Below are 18782 nucleotides of genomic sequence, written 5' to 3' on the forward strand. Positions count from 1 at the left end.
AGCGTGTGGTACTAGAAATGCAATTACTTCAACCGTTTGATTAGTTTACTGTAGTACATAAAGTACTTCAGTTTAGGCAATTTCAGTCACGGAGCTTTAGAAAAGGGTGAAGTGTCTCAAATGCAGAAAAACTGCATTATCTAATTCCATGTTGTGTATAGAAGTATGCACAGAATTTTGTGCAAAGTAGCTTGTATGTGTTTCTTTCAGGCACAGGCTAACAGTTTGACTCATTATTTCTTTCTAATGTCTTTGAAATAATGATCTGTGTGATGAATTTTGAAACAATGGACTTCTGTTACCAAAACTGATGTGTTTGTATTTGCTTAACAACTGCAAATGCAGTGATTATGTGGCTTCTGACTGAATTTTTTTTTTTTTTTTTTTTTTTGCTCTCAGGGTAGTTTCAACCAACCTTAATTATATTAGACCCTCTTTAATATTTGAAAGATTTTGCTGTAGATGGCAGGGGTGTGATAAACAGCCTCAAGTGCAAAGCTAATCTAAACTTGAATTTCATTAAGAATAAAAGCTGCCAGCCATAATCCAGACTTTAAAGGAGGAAACAAGTTTGAGATTTCTTTGAGAAATTCTTCTCTAGCTTACACACTTGCTCAGTAAATAATGCCATTTTCAATTCAAGCGGGCTACTTAAAGCAAAAGGTAAAGTTTTATCACTTAATGCATTTATCAAGCATCCAACGTCAAGAGTTGGAGGAGTATATGTAACTTTGTACTTTGTGTTCCTTTGATAGGGTTCTTGAAAGGGTATTATTTAAAGACTAGGGTGAGAAATAAGTGAGGCCGTGCACTTCTGAAAGCTAGGCATGTATAAGTGTGTCTGTGTACTTGTGCCTAGATTTTGTGCTCAAAGAGCAAGTGAAGGAGGCATTACCAGGTACAGAGCTCTGGATCTAGTCAGGTTCATCAGTTAACTTTAGGCAGGCAGCAATGACCTGGCTAAATCACATGATCTAAAAATACGTGATGAAGTTTAGTATGCCCTGCCCTCTTTTTCACCCTTTGAGAGGTTAGGTAGAGTGGTGTAGAAGAAAAGCTTAATGAAAGGAGGATAGGATTCCTTGGTTTCTTGGAACAGTGCCTCTGCAGTGTGGCAAACACTCTTCCTTTCAGGTAAAAGGTACAGGATGGAGAAAGTGTGTGACGAAGGGAGATTCAGCACAAAGACTTACAGAACCCCAAACAACCCAAGCCAAACAAAAACCAAGACAACAACAGCCCCACCCCTTGTATTAAACTCATCTTCCATATACCCTTTTCTTCAAAGTGTGAGAGATGCCTGGAAAAAATGCAGGGCCTTTTCCTCTTTGAAGCAATTTAGAGAATGTCGGCTATGAATCTTAAATAAGTATTTTATCTTTGTTTCCAAGATAACTGCATTACAGTTTTGATCTGCTCTGCCACGAGGCCTACATTAGTGTCCTCTCTCCCCTTCCCCCCAGTCAGAGGGAATAGCTGTGTAGTTCTTGTTGGAAGGACATTCAGATGTCTTTTGGTCTTGCTGTTTAGGCTGGTGCAGATGTGAATGTGCTGAATGACATGGGGGACACTCCGCTCCATCGTGCAGCTTTCACAGGGCGTAAGGTAAAGTACACTGGCTTTTTTTGGGCCTCACTCATAGAATTATTAAGAAAGTGCTAGCAATAAGATCACTTCCAAAAGATGTTTTTACAGTGTCTAAAAATGACTTATTGTCTGTTTTGGTACAGTGTGTTCAGAAGGATTAGGCACATTGCCTAGCTTGTATAACTCTGTCTAAAAAAAAAACCACAGAGAGAAACCACATTGTTTTAATCTTAGTAGCTTCTGGAGAGGAAAGAAATCTCTTAAATTAGGACACACAGGCCCATTTGGTGTCTGGAAGTGCTGTTTCTTCATAGTTAATTAGAACTAAAGAGCTTTTTTTATACGCCTTTGTAATGTGACACTAGTTTGATTTTTTTCCCACATGCCACCATCGTTCCAAAACTAGTACTACCTCTATGGATAACATTTTGGCCCTTCAGAAGGAGTGGCTACTTACTGTCTCGTCAAAAGAGCCAATTATACTATTTTTTCTATTAAATTAAGCATTCACACCAGGTACATCAGCTTTTCAGGTCAGTCTGTTCATCTGTAACTCCTGTTGGTTCCTTCAGCCTGACTGATAGGACAGAAAGGTTGCAGTCGGTCTCGCTCTTCAATCTCTCTAAAACATCCCTTCCTGTTTTCATAAGAAACCAGCAGTGGTGAGAAGCCGTTGGTTACAAAGCTCATCTTACAGGATGCCCATAGCTGGGAAGCCTGATTGTGGCCTTGCAGTTGCACAGGCAGTTAAGCAGTGTTTTTCAAATTGTTTTTCAGGAGGTGGTGATGTTACTCTTGCAGCATAATGCTGATGCTTCTATTGTTAATGGGAGTGGAGAGACTGCAAAAGAAGTTACTCATGACAAAGACATAAGGAATATGTTGGAAGGTATCTTTAATAGGTCATAGTCTGTTTTGTGTTTTTTTTAACGTGTGCATTCTAAAAGCTGCTTTTTTTCTTGCAAGTTACAGAAGCTCAGTTGAATTTTCTATTTAAATTTGGTTATTAGAAAGAAAAAAAGTCATAGTTTTTGGTTCTTGTCTGCAGTACTGATATGTGGTGTTTTTGTGTGACTTGGGAGTTAAGTATCATGAATACAAATAGCATTATTCAGGTAACTATTTCAGTCCAGCTGGGATAGTCCTTGCTACAGCTTTGGTACATGAGTAGTCAAGGCATTGGCTCACTGGAAGAGACAAAACTCAAGTCAAGAACAGTAAGTGACTTTGTGTCAACTGAGTCATTAAGAGAGCAAAATTCTGAAGAGTTTGAGAAGGTGACCCAGTTATGGATCAGGTTTAGGACTTGCTATTGCAGTCTTAGACGTGTCAAAAGGCATAAAAAATAGAAACCCTTCCCCTTGTTTCCTCCATGGCCTCACATGTGTCAGAGGTGAGGCAGATTGTGTCCAAATACTAACCTAATTCACTGATTATAGTTTTGGAGAGTTCAAAAACTGTGTTGCTTCCTGGTATTACTATGTGATACTCTTAAATACTGCTGGAACGCTGTGTCCACTACCCCAGACTGCATATGAGAAGTGATCTCTCTTCTGATTCTACATGCAAATGCACAGATAACTCATTTCCACTGCTCATCTGCTGAATCATTAGAGAAGAATAAAATTTTTGTAGGATGACAAGAAGAGTAGAAGAGAAGCTGAAAAAAACATAGGGAAGATCTGCGGGTATTGCATAGTTCCCATTTTCCCTTCTGCAGGGAGTGGTCTTGGTTTTAAGTGTTGGAAAAATAATATATGTTAATTGTTGGAAAAATAATATGTATGTTTATAAAAACTTGCACATCTTGTCAAATTTTATGTGCTTTGAACATATTTTTGCTCTGACACAGACTTTTCTGAGTAAATATTCTATTAATACCTGTCCCAAATAAATAATACTGGAAGCTCTTGCTTTGCTAGGCTTGTTTTGCTATAGTTTTTTGAATGCTATACTTTATACATACTTTACTGAGACTGATCTTACTTTTATTTATTGTTTTTAATAGCCGTGGAAAGGACACAAGAAAGGAAGCTGGAAGAACTTCTCTTAGGAGCAGCAAGAGAGGGGGAAACAGGAAAACTGACTGCCTTGGTAAGAATTCAAGTCAAGTGATTCAAGCTGTAATGCTGATGTAACAAAATATGACATTGTGCCTTGCATTTCAAAGGGCTGTGACATTGAAATATTAGTGCTGTGCACCGTTTTATATTGGTAAGGTGCTGAACCTTCAAGGATTTTCCAACCTCTTTGTTGGAGGTTGCAAAACCAATGGTTTTCAACTTCTTTCATGGTTTTAAATCCTTTAGAAAAAATTAGCTAGTTAGCTGCAAACAGCAGTGTAAAGGTTCATGGTCTGCTGAGATAAGCTTATTAGGTTATTGTGGAATGGGTGCCTAGGTTTTCACCACAGTGTGGCCTGTCTTTATTCTTGAAAGTAAGCCCTTTGTCATTAGCATCTGTTGTAGGTTTTAATGGACAGTTGTCTGCACAACACCGTTTCATGCTGAGCAGAAATTGAAAACTCTGTGCGTGTGCACACTCATAGTAATCCCAGATGAACAATGTGGTGCCATAGTAAGGCTGTGGGAGAAGCAGATCACAGAAAGACTGGAGAGTGCTTCTGGACATGATCTAGTCCAGATCCTGTTTGCAGAGCAGAATGAACTAGAGCAGATTGCTCAGGATGAAATCCAGTTGGGTTTTGAAGCAGAGTCCCAGTGCTTGAACTCAAGCTTTTGGGAGCCCTGAAGAGTGTCCTTTTAAGGAAGACATGCAGTATGGAACATTTTCTACCTACTTTAGCACCTTTAGTAATACCTTTTCAGGCATCAAAATTCACAAATGTGACATTTGTATATTGAGATACTTGATGTTGTTTATTTTTCTGCCTGGAAGCCAGAGTGAACACCTCTTCAGAATTTATTTCGCCCCTCTAAATTTTTTTCTTGTAGTCCAAAGATCCCTTGTCTTTCTAACTCCTTGCAAGGAAACTCTTGTTAAATCTTTGGTCATTCTTGTAATTCTTATTTTGAGTTTTTGCGCTGTCCTCTTTGAAATGGAGACAGAACTAGAACTGTACACAGCCCTTAAGATGTGGAAGAATAGTGCATTAATACACTGCACAATTGTACTAATTGTAATTAATACACTGATATGAGTTATCTGTCCTTGATTCTGATCATTTTAACACTTGTTACACGTCTGCTGACTAACCCTTAAGCTGATGTGACAAAAAAAATCAGAAAAAAGGTGACTCCTTATAGAAATCTGTCATTAAAGACTCTGCTTTCTCTCATGTGGCATGTAACTACGCGTGAGCATGTAACTCTCCCTGCGAACGTTTTAATTTCTAAGTGATTTTTTTTTATATTTGGTATCTTTGAGCTCTGTACATGTGAGGACAGCTGTATGTTGACTCCTAAACCTTTTCAAAGTACTTATCGCATTTTTGACCCTGAGTCAGTTTTTAAGTCAATTCTTACCAGGTGTTCCTTGGAATACACTTGCAGCTCTATGGTGTAAATCTCTTTGACTTTCCCACCCTTAATACCTCTGTCAATCATTTGTGTAGCTCTTCAGAACTGCCCTTTAGCTCCAAAATTCCTCATACTTTGCCTCCTTTGCCTGTTCAGGCCTTTCTGCTCCTACTGTACATTTTTTTTAGCAGACTATTATGCTCATAAAACACTAGCTGTTTACATTTACTTTTACTGTGACACCTAACACCAGAACATGTTATTTACTAGAAGTTAGATCTTCAGCAGCTGAATCTTAACCCAGGCTCTTTAGTCTACTTGAGGCAAAGCCAGCGTGTTCTTCTTGTGAGTTCTCAAAAAATGTACTGTACAGTTCCTGAAGTGACTGGAGAGATTTTTATCACAATGAGTTGATGCATGAAACTTTATTCCAAGTATTCCCTTGTAAAATGGCATAAGCTGCTGAAAGCACAGGCATGTGGCTTAAAAGGTATGGAGGCAAGAAGTCAGGAGACAAAGTAAATGTAAAACAGCTGGTTGGAAAGATCTAAAGCTAAGGAGTCCTCAGGAATGCAAGCATTTGACTGCCGTGTTAATGAGGTTATACTTCCACAAGCTCCCTCTTTTTGACTTTTGTTCTCAGTTGATCTGTAAACAACAGTAGTTGTTCCTTTATAGAACACTAGTTCATCCTTTATAGAACTATTTCTGAAGCATATATAATGTGGTTGCTGTTGATGTTAACTTAGATTGTGGTCATGGGAATTCTGTTATTATGGAGTAATTTTTCAAAGGTAGCATATGGCTAACAAGAATACTTAAAATGAGTTTCTCTAAAGTTGTTGTCACGCACTTGTGACTCTGGTCTCCTAAGGCTGCTTATCAGTAATTTAGCCTTTCTATTACGGCACTCCCTTTTGGCTTGTGAGTTTAAGTAGCTGATATTGCATGAAATGGTTTGGGCTGGAAGGGACCTCTACAGCTCATGCAGTCCAACCCCTATGTACACATCCAGTAGCTGCATATTTGAGCAGAAGTGTAGTGGTCTTCTGGGGTAGTTAGCAGTGTCATGCTTAATGACCCTTCTCTTTGATGGGGTCAGTTTCTCAAAACATTTATATTGTGTGCAAGTAAAACTCAGTTTGGGTTGGGGCTTTTTTTCCCTTGGTTACATAGCTGCTCTTACCTTAATAGTTAGACTTCAGAATGCAGCAAAGCTGTTTGTGTTACAGATTGCCGATTCAAGGAGCTCTAAATGGCCTAGGATATCTGTCACTGAGACTGGCAGGTCTGCCACCCTTCAGTACAGAGTTCTTACTCTCTGAAACTGGTGGCTGCACAATCTTTTTCTGCATTTAGCACTGGCCTGTGTTAACTTCTGCATTGTGCCTGGCAGTCTTCTATGAAGAACAGTAGGTTTTTGGTAGTAGAACTGGGCAGGGCCATTCTGGTGTATAAATGACTGAACTGCTATACTGGGCAACTTTCCCTGGCACCATGCAGTTGAGCAGGAAAAATGTGTCCATATTGTGCAGCAGGGATGGAAGGAGTATAGCAAGCAAAACACAGAAGTTCCTTGCTCTAGCTGAATGTCTTGTTTGATTGTTGCAGTCCTTGCCCTTGTCATAACACTTGTTAAATGCCCTCTTTGTTGCCAGATCTACACTGAAGCATCCTAGTTAGGAACAACTAATTTTTAGAAGAGAGAATATGGCGTCTGGGATGGGGGAAGATTGATAAGTAAGCAGAACTTTGTTTTTTTCCAGTTAAACAAGCACAAACCACCTGATATCAACTGTACTGATCAGATGGGGAACACACCATTGCACTGTGCAGCATACCGTGCTCATAAGCACTGTGCATTGAAACTTCTGAAAAATGGAGCAGATCCTAAAATACGAAACAAAAATGGTGAGTATCAAAAGAAAAACGTATTAAATGTTAAGTGGAGACACAAATTCAGTGTCTTCTGTAAGCTATGTTACTTACTGTGGAGTGATCAGGGAAAGTCTTATGGTGCTTTACAGGCTTTGTATCACTAATAAAGGAAGGCCAACAGTGAGTAAATTGCAGGAGGCTGAAGGACTGTAGCAAAATACTTATTGTATGTGCTTTTATTTTCCAAACTTAGCCATTTCTAGAAAATTTAATTACTTTCTTAACAATGAAATGTGCCTGGCTTTTGTTTTCTTGATGCTAAACACTGAACACAGATAACAACAAAACACAAGATTGAAAATGTGGCCCAGAGAAAGTGACTCCTCAGAAGAAGGCTTCTGATGAAACCAAAAGGACGAAAACTTGACGCAAATGTTATGCAAACTGTGTTCTTGTCCTCTGCTTAAAGATGCCTGTGTCTTGGTATTTGTGAATGTTCTAAAATGTTTTTTATAGCTGAAAGCTAAAAACAAACTTAAATCAGTAAGGGCAAAGGGCTCTGTAGTTAGTAGAACTCTGACAGGCAGTTCAGGGCCTTAAAGTTCAAAACGCTTTTTAATCTTCTGCTCCTGGGGAGTTTATGTTCCCCAGTTCCAAGTAATTGTAGATGCTTGGAGGCCAGACTGATGAGTAAAGAGTGTCAAATTATTTTTAAGTACATCTAAGTTTATTTGTGTCAAATTTTCATGCCTTGTCTTGTTACTAAACAGATCAGACACCCCTTGATCTAGCCCAGGGTGCAGAAATGAAACTGATACTGGCAGGTAAAACTGGAAAGGTAGGAACTTTTGTATCAATTTAAAATGCCAAGGCTGTCTAGTTGAAGCTATTACTATATGAGCTTTAACTTCTGTGCAGGTTATCAACAAACCTCTGAGACGATATGAAGGTCTCCTATGGAAGGTATGTCTTATTTCCGTTTCTAAAATAGCTTGTAAGCTATATGTCAGTATGTCCTTTTTCTATATTTCAGTTATAACTGATGAATTAAGGCATTTTTCTATAATATATTTGCTAAATGGCTTGATTTAGTCTAATATATATAGATGGGCTGGCTGGGTGGAGTGGCTACTAGATTCATGGCACCCTGATCTTAGCCTCAGTCCCTAAAATCTCTATTTCTTGGTAATTTTTGTGGCAAAGCTTCACTGTGATAAGGCTTTTTTCCTTGTCTGTGTCGTGGGCAAAATGCATATTGTTTTTTCTTTCCTTGATAGATTACTTTGATAATCTATGACTGATATATTGTCTTTAAGAAACTGTGACTAATATTTTGCCATCGTCTTCAGAAAATTTTAAAACTTAATGTGAAGGTGGCATTCAAAGAGTTAAAAAGTTGTTTTTCTGTGTTGCTCAAGTGAATCTATTTTCCCTTCTTAAAAGAAAGTCTATGTGAATGCTTTATTATGTTGCTTAATGAAATCTCCAAAGTTTTCTTCAGTGTAAATTTTCCTATATCACAATTGTAATAAAAGGAACTGTTCTTAAACGAGAACTGTGTACTAGAGCTTGAGAAAGATAAAATGTTTTAGTTGGATATCTCAACATGTTTTGTTTCTTGTTTGATTTTATAAAATAGAATTGAGCGGTGACCAACAATTCCTGTAATATTAAAAAAATGGAACATTTTAATATTTCAGTTCTTACTGAGTAGCAGGCTCAACTTTTATCTTCAGGTGGTTCCAAAAACAAGAGTAGTGCTGCAATTGTAAAATATTCTCAGGTTGCTGTGATCATCAGGATATGCAGAACCTAAAAGGTTTTTGTAATGTTTACTAGTTTTAAGTGTTAAGGAAGCTTCTCTGCCTGACCATGCAGGAGTCACTCTGTCCATCACACTTCTTCCACCAGAGACTTTTAACTGCTGGAACCAAAGCCCCTTTGCAGTTGATGGCTCCAGTGAGTTGAAGGGTGCCCAGCTTGGCTCCCTAAACTCATCACACTCAGTCAGACAAGGTTGACCCTTGGTTTCCCATAGCTGAGTCTCAGATGTCTGGATCCTTACTTTAATCATGGTGCAATAACAAAATAGCGTCTTGAGCTGGTGCCTCTGAGGAGGGACCTAAACAAAGGAACCCCTGGGTTTTTCTGCCCCTGCAGTCTGAGTTTGTGAAAGTCTGGGGTCTTTCTGCTGAGTCCTCGGCTCTTGACACCACAAGTCGCTGTGCCCTTGGTTAAGCAGAGGGTCAGTGCCAGTTCATGGTCTCTCACCGCAGGCTCCTACCACCCAGAGCTCAATCTGCAGCTCACACTGCAGCTGCACACTGAGCTGTCTGCACTAAATGTATACCTGGCTTTTTTTATTCTTCCCCTCTCTCACTTTAAATTCTTAGAGCTCACGATTTTTTGGTTGGAGACTCTACTGGATAGTTCTGGAACATGGAGTCCTTTCCTGGTATCGGAGACAGTAAGTTATTTCTGTGTTTAAATTTTGGAAAAGTGATTTAAATAAATCCTGTCTTCACTTTACTAAATCTCTTCTTCTTTCAAAGAGCTGATGCAGTGAATAATGATCATCGTCAGGGATGCAAGCATCTAACACAAGCTGTCTGCACGGTAGGAAGTGAAGTGTGTTGTAACTACTGAGCTGGTTTTTTATGTTCCATTGTATTCCATTGCTGGTTAATGAAAACTTCCGCTGGATTGGTAACCTGATCTTTGTTATAAAATAGGGAGAAAGCTTGTGCTGTTGAAAGAAATGCTTGTTCTTGTCAAGCAAAGTATTCTTTTATGTAAAGTGGCTGTAAAGCTCCCTCACTGCTTTCTAAAGTCTTGAAGATTTAGACACACAAGGCATCCTGAAAGCAGACCGGGTCAGTTTGAAACATGTGATCTGGAATAGCCAAAGCTCCAGTTCCTCCTTAGCTGTCCCTGGCTGCTTGTGACTGATTGCATAACTTAAGCTGATCTCAGCTGAAGGACTAGTCAATTTTGAAGGTGACTTTTGGAAAACTTCGCTAATTTCCATTATTCTTGTGGGAATCCATTTTGGAAGGGGTAAACAGAGGAAAAAAGGCCAGGTGTCATAATGCACAGGTAGATTAAGTGTTTAAGGAAAATGCATTTAGGATAATTTTGACATTTCTATAACTGTGCCATCCTAGCTTGGCACCACAAATTCTGTTAAATTGCACTTATATATATACCCATATTGTATGGAAAAGTGACTCTTGCTTTTCAGTATCTACAAATTCCTTAATATTGGTGATCTTGAACCATTGCTGAGGTTTTGTCTGAATCAAGGGGTGCAAATAAATACAAATACAATATTTAGACATAAAGAACCTCTATATTACTATTCATGATGTAATGACACACTTTGGAAAACTGTTCTGACCAAGGTTTTTGTAAATTACAATTACTTGGATCAAGACTGAGGCAAAAACTTCTGAGTTAAGCGTAATTTTTTGCTTAGCTTACTCTTCATTTTTTTTTCTGATTCATTATACTAATTTTGTGTTTTCTCCACGTTGCTCTAGATAAAATCTACAGACCGTTGCTTCTTTTCTGTCAGATGTTTTGATGACACTGTTCATCGTTTCAAGATTCCTAAAAATAGCCTTCCTTCTCAAACTAGAGAGGTAATAATGACCCTTTATCGAAGGCATTAAAATACAGTAACTTCTGTAATGAATAATTTGCATACTACTTGCTATGGATGCATTATTAGCAGCATGTTTCATACCTTGATCATCAGGACTTGGTAGCATAAGTGCAGATATTAAATCTTTTAGCAGGGTTATAGATTAGACAGCAAAAAATGGACCCGTTGTAATTATCTCTTCTTTAGAATAAGTGCTTATTTTCCAGCTCTGTGCCTCTATGATGCCCTGTTATCTGACTTCCTGTTTTTCATTAACTTCTCCATGTGGTAAATTTCTATTGCAACCTCCTTCTTTTGCACTTTCATAGATCATTATTCCAAACAAAAGAATCTTTAATGGTACATTCTACTCTTAACCATATTCCCAGATGACCTAATAAATTATATTTTCTTAAAAGGTGGGTCTGAAACAAGAGAAGTCTGTTTTTTAGAGCTATTTGTAGTATATTCACTGTTGTACTTCTACAGGTGTACTAACTAGAGATGGAGTGGGGGGAGTTGGAGGCAGCAGGAGTGCTGTGTCCAGTTCTGGGCTTCTCACAGCAAGAGAGATATGAACATACTAAAGAGAACCTAACGAAGGGCCATTAAGGTGATTGAAGGGATCAGAGCATCACTTTTATTAGGAAAAGCTGAGGGAACTGTGACTGCTCAGTCTGGAGAAGGGGAGGCTCAGGGAAACTTGGCTGCGTATGTAAATGGCTGAGGAGAAGTGCAAAAAGGGACAGGGCAAGGCTCTTTCCAGTGGTGCCTGGTAACAGGACCAGAGGCAATGGGCACAAGCTGAAGCACAGGGATTTCTCTCTAGACGTAAGAAAAAAATGTGAGGGTGACCATGCACTGGCACAGGGTGCCCAGAGCAGTTGTGGAATCTCCATCCTAGAAGATTTTCAAAAGCCATCTGGATGTCCTGGCCAACCAGCTCTAGGTGGACCTTCTTGAGTAGAGGGGTTGGACTGGATGACCTTCAGAGGTCCCTGCCACCCTTAGCCACTCTGTGATCCAATGAACAGGAAAAGGATCTGCCTCTTAATGATGACAGTACTTGAGGTTTTGTGCACAGTTTTTCATGCGTAAGAAGGCAGACTGTCACAGGGACCTTGTTGTCTGAGCAGAAACCCAGAGATGCAAAATATAGTCGCTACAGTCTTTTAATTAATGAGAGGGTTTTTTATGTGACCTTGGATAGACTGAGGAGTGGGTTACATTTGTGCTTAAGGGTTAATAAATTAAATCTGTCGTGCTCTGCCCACAGAGTATTTAATCTGCAATACATGTTACATTTTCTAACAATCTATATCTTGCCTATTGAGATGTCTCATTTTACTAATGACTGCCTTATTCCTATCAAGAGAAAACTTTGTTGTTCTGCATACATGATACTGTGTTTTGCAGATGACCTTTGAAATGTTTATTAACTCTGTTTTTTCCTTTCCAGAGTTGGCTGGAAGCAATAGAAGACCACTCTGCATATAGCACTCATTACTGTGCACAGGAACAGCTGAGCAGTGATGATGATGATGATGCAGTATCTGTTACAGAGCTTCAGGACACTCTGAAAGTATGTACTGAATACTTGCTTGGCTCATGTGTCTGAGCAGTTGCAGATTAGTATTGTTTTGTGTTGAAATACTTCAGTATCCCTTTGACTAAAAGTGATGATTCCTCCCAGGGATGTATCAATGCTGCTTGTGTGTTTGCACTGCTTGCTGTTGTGTATTCCTGCTCAGACTGTGTGGCTAAAATGGCATGTTTATCATAGCTACAGGGCTGTGATGTCCCTTTTGCCAGCATTGCTGTAAGATAGAAAGCTGCTTGAGTTGAGAGTTTCAGCCAGGAGAGGGAGCCTTGCATACTGTACTTGTTATCCTCCCGTCTCAGTGTCACCAAAGCTAACCCACATCGAGCTCTGCCTCTATAGAACAGCCAATGAAGTGTTTTAGAAACGAGCTTTTATCACCTCAGATCACATTAGATGCAGTGTACAGTGACTGCTCATACCTGCAATGGAAATGAGTAGTCTTTGGCAATTCTAGCATTCAGCCTGCGATTCTTGCTTTTTGCTCTACGTATACTTCTAAAACCTTCTATTTTAAGGGAAAGTTGATACTTCAGTGCAAAAATCTTCATGTGGCTAAACTCCAAGTGGCTTGTACCATTCCTTTTAGTACAAGAACTTAAAGTAGCTCATGGCAGAGCAGAGGTGGCAGGATAACTGGCACTGGCAGTCGCCAGCAACCTACAGAAGATGGTATTATTTAGGTATTATTTACTAGATAACAGTGCACTCAAAGCCCTGAAGACCAACTGCATCCTGGGCCACATCAAAAGCAGAGTGGCCGGCAGGGCACGGAAGGCGATTTTCCCCCTCTACTACGCCCTCATGAGAGCCCACCTGGAGTGCTGCATCCAGCTCTGGGTCCTCAGCACAAGAAAGATGTGAACATGTTAGAGCAGGTCCAGAGGAGGGCCACAAAGGTGATCACTGGGAATGAATGAACACCTCTCTTTGAAGACAGGCTGAGAGAGCTGCAGAAGCAAAGGCTCCAGGGAGACCGCATTGCCAATTTTTAAAGGGGGCTTATAAAAAAGAGGGGGAATGACTTTTTACACAGGCCAGGTGTGTAATAGTGATTACACACTAGATGTAGTGATAGGATAAGTGAGAAGGGGAGAGATTTAGTTTAGATATTGGGAAGAAATTCTTTACTCAGAGGGTGGTGAGGCACTGGAACATCTTGCCCAGAGAAGCTGTGGATGCCCCATCCCTGGAAGTGTTCAAGGCCAGGTTGGATGTGGCTCTGAGCAACCTGGTCTAGTGGAAGGTGTGCTTGCCCAAGGCTAGGGGCTGGAACTCGGTGATCTTTAAGGTCCCTTCCAACCCAAGCCATTCTATGATAACTGTCTCCAGGTTTGAATGCAGGCTTGAAAGATGATCTTGGGGTTGGTTCCTGCATGTCACTGTACTTGCCATTTATCAGTTAACCTATGAATGTGCTTATTTTGTCCTTAAGTTTCTCAAAGAACAAGCACTTGTTCTTCCTGGATTTTGAAACTGTTCAGTAAAGAATGAGGGAAAGAGCAAAAGTGGTACATACAACAAAGCTTTGGGGGTTGATCTACTACATTAAATTAAACAAGATCTGGTCAGCGATAAAATGTGCATAAATATTTTGTTAGCTTGTGTGTCTTTGAAGGTAGTTTCAGTAATTTGTTTCAGTTTTAATATTATCAGTCTCTGGGCTGGGAATCTTTGTTAAGATTTAATGCTGTCTAAATTTTTAAATTTCACTATAGTAAAGAGAGTAAGCATACGCTTTCCTTAGAACAAAGCACTTCTGACATAGCTATCCTTGTTGTCTTTCAGAAAGCACAAGCATGCCAACAAAGACTCAGTAAAGAGGTTTCGGACTTTCTTGCAATGGTTAAATCTTTGGATGCTACAAAAGGTAGAGCTTATTCATTTAAAATGTAGTTTGTTACCAAGCAACTAATTTTTTCTTTCAAACAGAATGCTTTTATTTCCCCAAAATGAAATTTTCAGGAGCTTGAAAATAAGGACTGTTTTCTCCATCAAAAAAGATTGAAATAAAGTAGCATTATAGTAATTGCTAACAATTAAGATTTCAGATTTGGAGAAACAACTAAGAGGTATGCTGATTGAAAGAAATGTTATTAGCAGCTGTAAATGCAGCAAAAACTGCCTCTAGCTATAGTCCTTATTGAGTAGTATCATAGAAGTATAACACAGGGGTCGTCCTTCAAGGTTTAAAAAAAAATCTGTAATTGGTAGCTTATTGCAGTGCATGAGTGTCTCCTCACAGGTACAAAGAGCAGTGAAATCACAAGACTATACAGAGAACTGGAGGCATGGTATGATGGCACATATTCACAGATTTTGCCATGACTTTTATGCCAGCTTTGAACTTCTCAGGCTTCATTTCATGTTATAATTCTTTACACGTACCTGGATTTTTGCAGCATAACTGCTAAAAAATATCACAGGCATCAAGATGTTAGAGATTTGTACTTATTTTATTAAATGCCTTAAACATGTACGTGTTCATGTATTAAACACACAGAGGCGTTCTATAAGAACACCTAACTGTTGGCCCTTTGAGCATGAGTCCTAGTTATATATTGTGGCTAAAATTATGAAGCCCAAATTAGAGAACAAGTTGTTTGTCTGTACAGATCTGTAGTCTGTAGTAGAATACCAGTGTTGAGGAGAAAAAAGTTCTTCTTTCATCCCTGTGTCTTTCCAAAAGGAGTCCAAAATACTGCTTTTTCTCCATATGCTACTGGGGTAAGCTATTCGTTGATGTTACCCTGTCTTTTTCATAAACTGAATTTTTACCAAATTTTTATTTCACAAGGAAAAGTGACATTTCATAATACATATGAGTGTGAAGTTTTCGTAATTATTACAGTAAAACTGAATTTTTCACAAAAAAAACCCCAGTCTGAAAATTATTATAAGGTTGATAAATTCCCTTTGGTAAATACAGAGGCAGTTTCCCTGACTCCATCATGCTGACCTGAAGAACAGTGAAGTTCTTTTTTAAACAAGAACATGTTTAGAAAGGACACACACAACTTAAACAACCAAAACCCATACTAAAGCAAAAGAAGATGCTATCTCATTCCTAGAAACTGCTGGTCTTGGCCAAGAGCAGTAATAAGTTCCTGTTTTCCTTCCAATGAATGTTTGTAACTTGCTAGGTCAGTGAACTGTTTCTGGGTTCATGTGTGACTTCTATAGGTCACAACAGAGACAACTTCTGTAGTTCTTCCAGTTCTCCCATTGTTGTGGTATCTTTAAAGTATTTGACTCCTCTGGCTCCAGAAGAATGCAAATTTCTGAGTTAGCCTTCTGTGTGTATGGGATTTTCCCTAAAAACGTTTGAGTAATATAAAAATGGCTATGCTGGCTCCTGATTCTTAAAATTCTAAAATTCTCTATGTGTTTCAACATGCTATTCTGGATCCAGTTATCTTTGAGATTTCTGCATCTTGTATATTACAAATAAAGTTGTTTCCTGCTCGTGCACTCGGTGTGCTCCCCCTCCTTCTAGAGGCCGTAGCTGTTCTTAATAGCTGCTCTAAGACTCAGCTCGAGTCACTGGTGAGCTCTGGTATTGGAGCACAGTTAGTGTGTGGATATGTACTGTATCTTGTCCTGCATAAGCAGTATAAATTAAAAAATAAATTCAGGAACTGTCACTGATGGACCTCTTAATCTTCAGTGGTGTGACATCATCTTGATGCACCTGTGTTACTAAATGGTGTCAACTGATCCTGGAGTCTGCAGGCACTAAATGTAGCAATTATTTTAATTACAACAACTATGCTTCCTGAGAAAGTGGCTTACTTGATTTCCGAGGAATTGCTGCACATGACAAAACTTCACAGATTGACTCAATTTCTACCAGCTGATTGAGTTATCATGATTTCCTGCTGGTTCTAGACATGCAGTCCCTTCTATAAATGGTCACAGAAGTCAGGATGTAAGGTGAAAAGCTTACTACTTACACATAAGACAAGTCCATGAAAATAAGATCTTCCCCTTTAATTGTTCAGGGCTTGTAGTTACAACCCCATCTATCTTTTTTCAAACCTACATTTACAGCTGCACTGAGCACTGTGGTAAGATTTTTTTCTTCTATATATTACATGGCAGAAGGTAAAAAACCACTAAATTTTTCACTTTAACTTATATTAAACCAGTGCAGTATCCTTTTTATTTAAGTTCCGTCACCTGGAGCTTTAAAATCTAGAAAGTGGTTAAAAGAAGATTGTTGCTAGTCCCTTTTCCAGTGTCTGGCTGCCATGGCTTACTGCCTCTGCTTTCTAAACCATGCTGAAAGAGAAACTCCATCTATTCATGTGCCTCTCTTATACCAGTACTAGGGAAAGGATGCAAAAAAAAACCTCCCACAGATCTTCCAATGCACCAGCCTTCCTGTAGAATGTGAATGTTATGTCTGTATTACTTAGAGGAAAATATGATTAAAAGAATCCTGTAGTTTACAATGTCCCTCTAACATTACTAATATTTTTGTGCTTTCAGGAATATCTTCTCCTCTCCTGCAGAAAGTTGATGTGGTCTCTGAAGTATCCCAGGAAACATGTGAGGCTCTGGCTGAGTGCCTCAACCTATTCACAAAGCAAGAAGGGGTATGTATTGTGCTGTGTGGGTCTGTAAAGGGTTGAGCAGCTTAGCATATTTGGCTAGTTCCCTGCTTACCTGTTACAAAAATAAATACACAAACCCGTACAAATTCATGTTGTTGGTAGGTTGTCCTTTTCCATACTGAATGGGATGAAAATTCATGCTTCTGGAAAAGGAGTAGGTATATGCCCCTACAAAAGGATGCCTTAGTATTTGGGTGTTTGGAAGAGACATTTTGGTTACAAGCTACTGCTTGCAATGTTCAAACTGAATGCTTGAATTCCGTAAAGCTGTTGCTTTGCTGATTTGAAGGTCAAAATATTGAGAAAATTAGGTTTTGGATTTTTTTTTTTCTTTTTACTAGCTAACTGAAGTGTTGAACAATATTGCTTCTGAATTTGTTTTTCAGACCATGTGCTTAGTGGGTGTGGAAATGCTATTTGTTGAACTTCTGGCTTTCCCAGTAACAAATATCTTGTATAGTGTTAAACATAATGCAAACACTTCAATTTGGGAATATATGTCAAATTCACTAGTTCCTGGAGCAGGAGAGCTGGTATTTTTCTTCCTTCCTGAGGATGCCCTAGTACCATGGAATAAACTTGTCTTCCTGTACTGCAGTAACTATAATCCCTTGGTTAGGCTCTTCTTGTCATCAGTAAGCTGTGTTTCAAAATGAGGTTTGTGTTGGTGCTGTTAGTCTTCCAGTTATTTAACAGTGAGCTACAAACACTGGCTCCATTGTCTAGGTTTGTTTTTTTTCATTCCTTTCCAAGTCCTTTTGTCTCCAGTCACGGGTCTTTTAGACTTACTTAAGTTCTAGCAGAGTGGAACAAGCATCGCTTTTCTTACACTGAGTTTTTTCCTTAAGAAAGTCTGATATTAAAGTTGCCAGCTTCATTTGCAGATGAGGGGGAAATTGTTACAACAGTGGGTGTATAGTGTTAGTTAGTATTCCTTAAATGCTGGCATCTTGCTTCAAGCCAGACTAAAATAGCTTTCCAGAGTGGAATATGGCAAACATATGGTGAATTTGTAATTTCACCTTACTTGAACTTGAATAGTCTCAGTAGGTGTAATAGAGGCCTTATTTTAATCTGGAAGCACATAGATTTGGGCACAGAGGGATAGGCCGAGGTGTGAACTTGATGTTCCACCATAGCTAGTGAAATCCATCGATGATGACAGGAAGAGTTTTTTCTCTTGGTATTTTTAAACTTCAGACTACTGAGTTCAGGAATATAGTGCAGGCTTTTAAAGATGGCATAAGATTCATAAGGGAAATTACAGCTGCAATCTCTTCCTAAGACTTACAGCTTTCCAAGAAGCTACATTCATTGATCAGTACTGTTCTTAAACCCACAGCATTTGGCTTTGTTGTCCTTTATAAGTCAGGGCCCTGTTCTTTGCTGTTCAGTGTTGATTTCTAGACTGTAGCTTTGTTGGCATTGCAAAAGATATCTATATATATAGATATATATATCTATATATATATATAGATATAACCTTGCAACTGTATTGTGCATGTCCCATGAAATCTGGTTATCTCTAGAATGAGCATTTCTCAAGCCTGGTGCTTTTTTATCTTGCCTCTTTAAGGAGAATTCTTTTTCCCTCTATTTAAATTGTCAGCATACCAAAAGCTACTGCTTGACTAATGAGGAGAGGCTCCCCACTTCAGTAAGGATAACTACAGTGAACACACTTTTGTCTCTCTAGAGAAAACTTTATTTAGTGTTACTTATCTCCGTGCTTTGGCAATTGTAGCATAATCGCGCAGTCTGCAGATAAAATTGCTAACGCAGCACTGAAATAGACACCTTCAGCCGTCTTCCACTTGCGCTAGAGATGGTGCATGAGCGTGATCTCCGATCGCTCCATCTGTCCGCCGCTCCTCCTTCCCCGCGGTGCCGCCGTGCGGGGCTCGGTGTGCGCGGTGGCGGCGGGGACGCTCCGAGCGGCCGCGGGGCGCGGGGCCCGGTGCCTGCCCGGCGGGCGGGGG

At 39.3% G+C, this 18782-nt stretch overlaps 1 protein-coding gene across 2 annotated transcripts in view; it reads left to right on the forward strand.

Annotated features, from left to right (window-relative positions):
* Positions 1–18782, forward strand: part of OSBPL1A (oxysterol binding protein like 1A) — an 80194-nt gene that overhangs the window by 13026 nt on the left and 48386 nt on the right. For both annotated transcript variants that reach the window (XM_042029627.1, XM_042029616.1), the window contains 12 exons: positions 1531–1605; positions 2365–2476; positions 3596–3681; positions 6833–6977; positions 7715–7782; positions 7863–7907; positions 9338–9411; positions 9497–9560; positions 10484–10585; positions 12047–12169; positions 13976–14057; positions 16679–16785. In XM_042029627.1, the coding sequence (XP_041885561.1) occupies positions 1531–1605; positions 2365–2476; positions 3596–3681; positions 6833–6977; positions 7715–7782; positions 7863–7907; positions 9338–9411; positions 9497–9560; positions 10484–10585; positions 12047–12169; positions 13976–14057; positions 16679–16785 (1083 nt within the window). The remainder of the gene's footprint in view (positions 1–1530; positions 1606–2364; positions 2477–3595; positions 3682–6832; positions 6978–7714; positions 7783–7862; positions 7908–9337; positions 9412–9496; positions 9561–10483; positions 10586–12046; positions 12170–13975; positions 14058–16678; positions 16786–18782) is intronic.

Source organism: Corvus kubaryi, unplaced genomic scaffold, assembly GCF_017639235.1.
Source record: "Corvus kubaryi isolate FWS band 111438036 unplaced genomic scaffold, C.kubaryi_AGA036_p1.0 132, whole genome shotgun sequence".
In the NCBI taxonomy this organism is placed as follows: Eukaryota; Metazoa; Chordata; class Aves; order Passeriformes; family Corvidae; genus Corvus; species Corvus kubaryi.